Source organism: Cebus imitator, unplaced genomic scaffold (genome assembly GCF_001604975.1).
Source record: "Cebus imitator isolate Cc_AM_T3 unplaced genomic scaffold, Cebus_imitator-1.0 Scaffold189, whole genome shotgun sequence".
NCBI classification, from domain to species: Eukaryota; Metazoa; Chordata; class Mammalia; order Primates; family Cebidae; genus Cebus; species Cebus imitator.
Genome location: NW_016107504.1, coordinates 427,875 through 435,847, shown reverse-complemented (window position 1 = coordinate 435,847; position 7,973 = coordinate 427,875). Strand labels below are relative to the sequence as shown.

The following is a 7,973-nucleotide window of genomic DNA, read 5'->3' as shown; positions in this document are numbered from 1 at the left end:
CACTGCCACGTGTGTACCTATGCAACAATTTTGCATGTTCTTCACATGTACCCCAAAACCTAAAATGCAATAAAATAAATAAATGGGGGGGGGAAGAAAATGAGGTCTGTGCATGTTCAGTGAGGATACTTCTTTTCCCCCAAATATTGTTGATCCTCAGTTGGTTGAATCCATAGATGTGGACATAGATACAGGGGACTGACTCTATTTCCATTTTTTAAAAAAAGGATTTTTACTTTATGAATTGTCATATTCACCAACATTTTCAATGGAAGCATTTTAATTGGAGACATAAATATAATGCTGGTGTAAATAGTTTTTAAAAGATTTAAAAAAAAACAGCACAAGGAAAGCTCAATATAAAAATTCATCTGTCATTATTTTCTTGTTACCTAGGGCATTTTGCCATTAAAAATCCATAAAACCGGCCTAATCACCGTAGAAATTAGAGAGCCAGCAATCTTGAAGTATGCGTACACTCTATTCCTGTATGTTCTTCTTCCTTCTACCAGACTCCACATTGCTTTAGAGTGCAGGGACTTTACCTTAATTATTTTGTATACTCAGGCAAGAAGCACAGTACCTATCAGACAGCAGATCTTTGATAATGCTTGATGAATTCCAATCCACTAGATATTTTTCTAGTGAATCTTGTGATCCTTCTGGCATTAGAGTTCTTGGGTGTTTAAGGCAATTCAACAAGCATTTCTAGAGCATGGATAGTACAAATGTTTCTATAGGGATTACAAAGATTAACAAAATATTAAAATTGTTACAATCCAGTAGAAAGTAAAATATGTAAACAAATAACTACCAGCAAAATGCAGAAAGTACTATAAAAGAGAAAGTGCTATTTGAACAAAATGAGATTACTATACTTTGTTTTGGGTGCGGGCTGTGTTAGGAAGAGGAAAAGAAAGAATTAAGAAAGGCTTTAAAGATGAGGAGGCATTTGTGTTGTATTTTGAAGGATGCATAAATTTTTGACCAGCACAGCTAAGAAAAAAGGGGTCTGTTGGTAATAGCAAAAGCAAAGGAATTTTAGTGGAATAGAACAGAGAATGTTTAGGGACCAACATGAAAGAAGAGGCATGTAAAGCTTTGAATGTAGTTTGGCATCAGATTACTAGGAGTTTTATATGTCATGCTGAGAAATGTAGTCTAAAATTTATAAGTAATAGCATATATGTGAGCTGTGTTCTGATGGCATGGAGGAAGAACTGCATACAAGGAAAAAAAAAAAACTACTGGAAGCAAGGAGAGCAATCAAGAGGCTATTTTTTCCCATGAGAAGATACAGGAACTGAAAGCAGGGTAATAAAAGCAAGGAAGAAGGAGACATATGTGAGAATGTTTGAAGTGCCAGAATCAACAGGATGTGGCAGCTATTTACTGGAAGAGGAGTACTGGGAGTCTGGGATGCAAGGGAGAAGAAGTGTCAGATGCATGAACAAAATGCCAAGAGATACCAAGGAGGTTACATCTGAAAATGGCTTTGGGAATGGTATTTTACATTGGTTAATCACCACTGGCCAATCTCTTTTGAGCTTCTCTACTAAAAAACAGTTTATTTTCGAAGTCAACATCCTAGAAAAAAATAGAATAAAACTTAAATATTAAAGGGTTGAGAAGAGATTGGGTGGTGATTAAGTAGTACAACATACTATTCCAAGGTCCTCTGTGAACAGAAGAAGACTGGCAGCAGGCAAGAGAAGCAGTTATTTCAGAAAAGTAGAATAAACACAGGAGGACCAAAATATCTTTTTCTTGTAAAAATTCAGTCTACCCTCCATACCTAAAGGGATCAAATTAGAATTTCAGGTAATGTGGACTTTGAAGTACTCTAGACTGTTCATTTCCAATTATGTTCTACAAACACTGGATTAAACTTTAATTTTCTAAAACATATTTAACTATCTTAGCTGTGATTAAAATATAATAGTAGCTTCCTTTATGTGAGACACTGTACTAAACACTTTATCTTCATTATCTCATTTAATCCCAGTAACCTTAGGAGGCAAGTTTATTATTATGCCTACCTTACATAGGAGAAAACTGAGACTTAGAGAAGTAAAACAACTGGCCTAAGATTTAAACAATAATAAGTGGCTGAGCTCAACCTCTTAACTAATCTGTTCCACTGTCTTTCAACAATGTACACAAGCAGCTATGTTATATATCAAGGTGTATCCCATTGGAGACCCCCAAATCATTAACTTAAACTGCTTATTTCATTCACTTTTTACTGCCCTCAGGAATAATGTTTCTCCTGACATTCCTTTGCCTCTGTTTCAAGTTCTTATAAACGTTTCATGAATTATGAAGGTTGTAGCTCTGCACGGGTTTTTCAATAAATTCATGCCTACAATGTTGTCTCAAGGAAAATTGTACAAGCAAGTACACACACCTCTTCAACCTGTGGGTTGTGCTCAATTAGACAGCAAGCAAGGCTCAGGCCCATCTGCCTGGTGAAAGGAGAACGGTTTGTTGCGCAACAGTAAGAACGTGCTTAATGTGTCTCATTGTGACAATCTTATATTTTAGATAGTTTTAATGGTTACTTTATGATTTGGCCGCTTCTTATCTGATTTTCATTTTTAAGATAAGAAATGTGATTGGTAATTAAATTTTGGAAGAAAAATTTTCTCCTAATTTCCTTTAAGGTTTCTGCACTGATTTGACTGAAATATATCCAGAGGCTGCATGGCAAACTGCTAATGAGCATCTGTCATTTGCAATTATTTATCTGTGTGAATCAGAATTTTCTGAATACTCTGCAAACAAAATAAATTACAGAAATAATCTGCATGAGTTGATGCTAGGCTACAATTACCTTTTGTAAAATTTCAGTATACATAAAAGTCAAATTTTCCTAATTGATTGCTGTCATATAGTGGGGCTTCTTTCGCCTAAACAAAAATTTTAAAGCAACTGTTCTAAATCAGATAGGTGAGAGTATAGACACTTAGCACAAACTCTAACAAAGGGCAAACAATTCAAGTGCAGGTCCTTATGAGAGTAAGAGAAGAGAGATTTTGTAAACACAGAAGATACAGAAGACTTTTCCACATTTGATGGCTCCTTTGTAATTTGTGGCAATATATAATGAATTAATCCATACTTAAATCTCAGTCCTCTCTCTCTGCCACTATGATCCAAGATAAGTTTTCGACCAGAGATTAAAAGGAAACTCTAGGCTTACTCTGAGGAATGAGTAAAGCAAACAATACAACACTTTGCAAACAAATATTCAATAACACATGTGGATAAAATGCATAGCAATTTTCCCCCTATATTGAAAAGTAGTTTTTCCAGGAGTTCGAGGAGAACTGTGATTCCTTACCTCAAGTAATTTGCTAGTTTTGGCTAGCTAGCTTGATGGCAAACTTGCTATAGCCATTATCTCAGATAATATTGTTTTTAAAGTATCAAAATTCTTTTCTGAATGTAGTATAATTTAGTGATCAATATTTAGGCCTTTATTCCTATATGGTGTCCTGAAAGACAGCTGCCATAATTAGATTTCCAGTATATTCATGCCTTCAAATCGACAGTTGCACAATCATACATTTGTACATTAATTTTTTCCATCCTGTTAGCATTAACCTATTATAACATTCAGTGACTATTATCAGCTGGGTAGTATACATATATTATCCTTAATAATCACAGCAACGTAAATATTATCTCCATCTTACAGATGGGGAATCAGAGGCTCAGTAAAGTTAAATAATCCGACCAAGGACACAAAGCCATTGTGTAGTAAATCCAGAATTTTATTCCTAATCTTGACTAAAATGCCTGTGTTTCTCTTAGTATACCATATTGCCTCTCAATAAAGTTTAAGTAACATGTATGTAGAATGCCTGGCACATAGTGGGAACTCAGCAAAAGTCAATTTTATTGTCTTCTAAAACTATCAGATAAATACCCTTAACAGAAGTAAAAGGAAAATGGTCTAAGTAGAACTTTCTAACTAAATACTCTTCAATTACAAATCTTTAAGGCACATGAATCTCATTAGAAGACAAAGTCAACCCTTGCTATTAGACTGTCCACTGAAATATAAATAGTATAAACTTTATTAAGTCTTTAGCCTTGATTTTCAGTAGCTTCTAAAAGCTACTGATTCATTCTAATCAATGAATTATCGGCCAAGAGAGATACAGTTTCTTCTTTAATCAATATAAAATCTAAAAATCATAGCATTTTAGATCTGAAAGGGATCTTAGAGTTCATCTAGTTTTGTTTTGTTTTGGTACACGCTGCTAACTTGGCCTCCACCGCCTATAGAAACCATTTGGCATGTGAGTAACTTGTACAAGGTTACAAAGTTGGTGGAGGCAAAGAAGGGGCTAAAAGAACTCAAATCTTCTGAGATCCAATTCAGTGCTCTTTCCATTAGGCCACCCAGCCACTCAATGCAAGTGGTCTCTAGGCAGGGTCAGTCATAAGATTTTAAGAAAAACAGAAAACCTCCAGCACTCAAATAAGTAGCTTCATCCTTTCCACTGACTCTTAGAAGGCTAATGCTATCAGCTAACCCTTACTGAGATTGGATGGTTTGCTTTACTGTGCTAAAACTCTTTAAGGAATTATTTCATCCTGAAGGCAAACTTGTGGAGAAGTTTTCTTATTATTCATTCTCATTTGACTGATGAGAGAACCCAGACTCTAAGACTTCAGATAAGTTGCCCAAGGTCACAGGACTAGGAAGCAACAGATTAGGAATTTGAACCAAGCTCTAACTTGAGGCCCAGCTTTTAAAAATTATGATACACCGCTATTACACGTGTCTCTTTCTTTTTTCTACATCTTCCCCCCTTTGTCCTTTAGTGTCTAGGATAATAATGTACACAAGGCATGGATACCTAATCACAAATAGGGAGGTTTATGGAAGGATAACTGAAGGGGGGAAAATAGTATCCCCACACCAGCTCCATGAATTTAAGAACTACCTGGACTATTTTTCCTCCAAAGTCTAGGCCTTTGCTATCCTCATACAGAAACCTCTTTTTCAAGAACATTAGTCACCTGTTTTGCAACTCAATAACCTAAATCAGATTTTTCAGAAGCAAACAAAACATTGATATCAACAGTAATTTGGGACTTGAGACCACTGGGCAGAGAAAAACCCAAGAACTAAGCAAAGTTTCCACCAAAATTGCAATGAGGTTAAGAGGGCACAATAACACAATCTAGTATTTGATACCCAGGAAACATGGAGAGAAAAACAAGGAGAGGAGGGGAAAATCTGTTGTCAGACCGAGGTTGCTAAACAGCAGAGTGAGGAAGAGCTTTCTAGGTGATCTTCTCCTCGGTTATTTAAGAGCCCGTGCCCACCAACACCTAATCCAAGGCTAGACACCTTTGTGAAACACCAGGAAAAGGGAACAGAGCCCAAACAGTCCTTGATTTGCCAGCCTCTGCACCCGGTTTGTCTTACCCTTTTCCACCAGAGAGGCAAATGAGGGATTTTTTTCCGCCCAACCCCCACGCCTGGTGAATCTTGGGGAGGACCCTGCCCCACTATGTGGGGACAGAAAGATCACACACTTTCCTTGGGAGCAAGGGGATAGGGTGAGGAGGGCAATGAGGAAAATAAGAAAAGCTGGCCAAGGCAGAGGTCTGGAGGGGTGCAATCTAGTAGCTGCACTCACCCGGGTGAGACATGGGGATGACCTCATTGCGGGTCCCCGGGAAGTTAAAGATGACGGCTCCAGACGCCCCTCTCTCATAAGCCAGATGGATCTTGTCTGCGAAGGTGCAGCCCCCGCCGCGTTGGATGAGGGCCAACCAAGAGACTTGCACGGTGCTTCCCCAAACTGTGGGCACCGTGAAATTCGTGTGCGGGTTACAGGCGTTGAGCGCCCCGGGCCCGTCGGGCGGTACCAGGACCCCAGCCACAGGCTCCAGCGGCGAGTCCTGGCCGTACACGCCCTCCTCACTCAGCTCCCACACCGTACGGTTCACTCCAGTGTGCGGAACCCGCCAGGACACGTTGAGATACGCGGTCCACACTGCTTCGGCCCCCCGGGAGCCGGGGGCCTGCGGACTTAGGGCCAGCAGGAAGCACCATGCCAGCAACCGGGAAGAGCCACGGCCAACGCGGCAGGAGACCCCGGCCCCAGGCGGTGGCCCCATGGCGCGCGCGCTCCGCAGCTCCCTAGTGGCCCTGGCACTCGCCCTCCTAGCGCTTGCCAGGACCCTGGCCTTGAGCAGGTACACGCCAGGTAGGGAAGGAACGGAGTGAGACTGTGAGCTGCCAGCTAGGTCGGAGCCAGGAGGCACGTAGCGTCAGCAGACAGGTTGCCGCAGACGCAGCTCCTCTGAGCTTCAGCTCTTTCCGCTACCGCGGCGGCCGCGTCGGGCTCTGGGGCTTTAGCATGAAGCTCCGCCCAGCCGACTGAGGGATAGAGGTGGCTGGGAGGGAGGAAAGGACACTGCGGGATCCGCCTCTTAAAAGGGTAACAGGATGAAACGATGTTAGAATAGGATCTGAGGTTGTGTACCCAGGTGTGTCGCGTAGTTTTATAACAAACGGACAGGCGAGGTACGATAAAGTCCGGAAATATAATGCTTTCTGGTAGGATTCGAGCCGGTTTTGAATTGTAAGAATAGATTTTCCCCTCCTAACATTTGCCTAAAGGACGTTTCGGGCTTACAGTGCCAGAATGTAAAAGTACAGTACTTCCAAAAAGCGCAGACCCAAAGGGTCTGAGTTGTAGTCAAGGGAATTTGGGTAGGGAAGGAATTTGGGTAGAATCAGGCTATTTACAGATTCTCTGCGGGGGGAAGGGGGGAAGGGTGGAGGGAAGGGCAGGAAAAGCACATTGCTACCCTTTCCTACTGACTTCATATGGCACCTTTCTCTTTCCCTGATCCTAAGAAGCCTCATACATGTGTATTTCCTTACCGTTACCCCAGGTTTATTGTACTGCATCAGATGCCCCTTCTAAAAGTAATCTTAGTCCTCACAAAAGAATAACCGTTTTCACACACTTCAGAACCAAGCCTTTTTTTCTGTATTTTCCCCAAACCTGACTTACCCAAGCAAATATTCCTGTGCTATTCATGACCTTAACTACATTATCTTTCTCCATTTCCCACTAACTGAAAGGAGCCTGACTCGCCTAGATGATTCACTTATGGCACTATTGCATTATGATTTACCCTTGCTTAAGTATACAATTTTTGTCTGCCCTGTCAACTATTACATATATTAGGTGGTTAACAAATGAGTCTTGAATTAAGATGAATTAATACACCTGGTGTCTGATAGTTATGAATAACTTTTGACCTTGGGGAATTTCTCTGTGGCTCAATTTCCTCATCATCTGTAAAAGGGGGATAATAATAGCACCTACCTTACAGAGTGTTCAGATGATTAAATGAGTTAATACATGTAAAGCACTTAGAACAATGCTTAGCAATATATAAAAATTACATGTTAAATATTAAGATTATTAAGCAGGCTCAGGGATACAATTCTAAAATAATCTTAAAGTTGTTAATTTGAGGTAATATCAGAGAAAATGATGTTCAAGATGTTCAGTCTTAGCCACTTTTTTGGTTCAAAGAAATATAATCTACTTTATGCAGCTCAACATTTGTTAAATTTCTGATCAGTTACTCCCCTCAATCCCTGTCCCAGCATTTACTTAATCAATATTATTTCCTAAGACTAAGCATGGAACAATTCTGTACTTGATACTCTTATAGCTTGAGAGAAACCTAGAGGAAAATTAGCGTCATATACCAAACAACACCTAGAACATAAATAAATAGACAATTTTGTGAAACATATACTCTAGGTATTAAAAGGGACTTTAGAGATCAAGGTGGGTATATGGGACCAATAGCATGGTACTCCCAAATACTGATGATAATCTCTGAGATAAAAGTTACCTAGGTGAAAAAATGGGTAGGACCAACCACCTCTAAAAAATGGTACAATTCCAGAAATTGTCTGA

General features: G+C 39.8%; 1 protein-coding gene across 2 annotated transcripts in view; it reads right to left on the bottom strand.

Annotated features, from left to right (window-relative positions):
* The window catches only part of RNF128 (ring finger protein 128), an 89,791-nt gene that overhangs the window by 50,293 nt on the left and 31,525 nt on the right, over positions 1 to 7,973 (bottom strand). Inside the window, exon 1 of one of the 2 annotated variants that reach the window (XM_017546432.2) lies at positions 5,661 to 6,406. The exons of the other annotated variant lie outside the window; for it this stretch is intronic. Within the exon in view, the coding sequence (XP_017401921.1) occupies positions 5,661 to 6,144 (484 nt within the window). The 5' untranslated portion in view covers positions 6,145 to 6,406. Of the gene's footprint in view, positions 1 to 5,660; positions 6,407 to 7,973 lie in introns of those variants that run through there. 2 annotated transcript variants of the gene reach the window in all.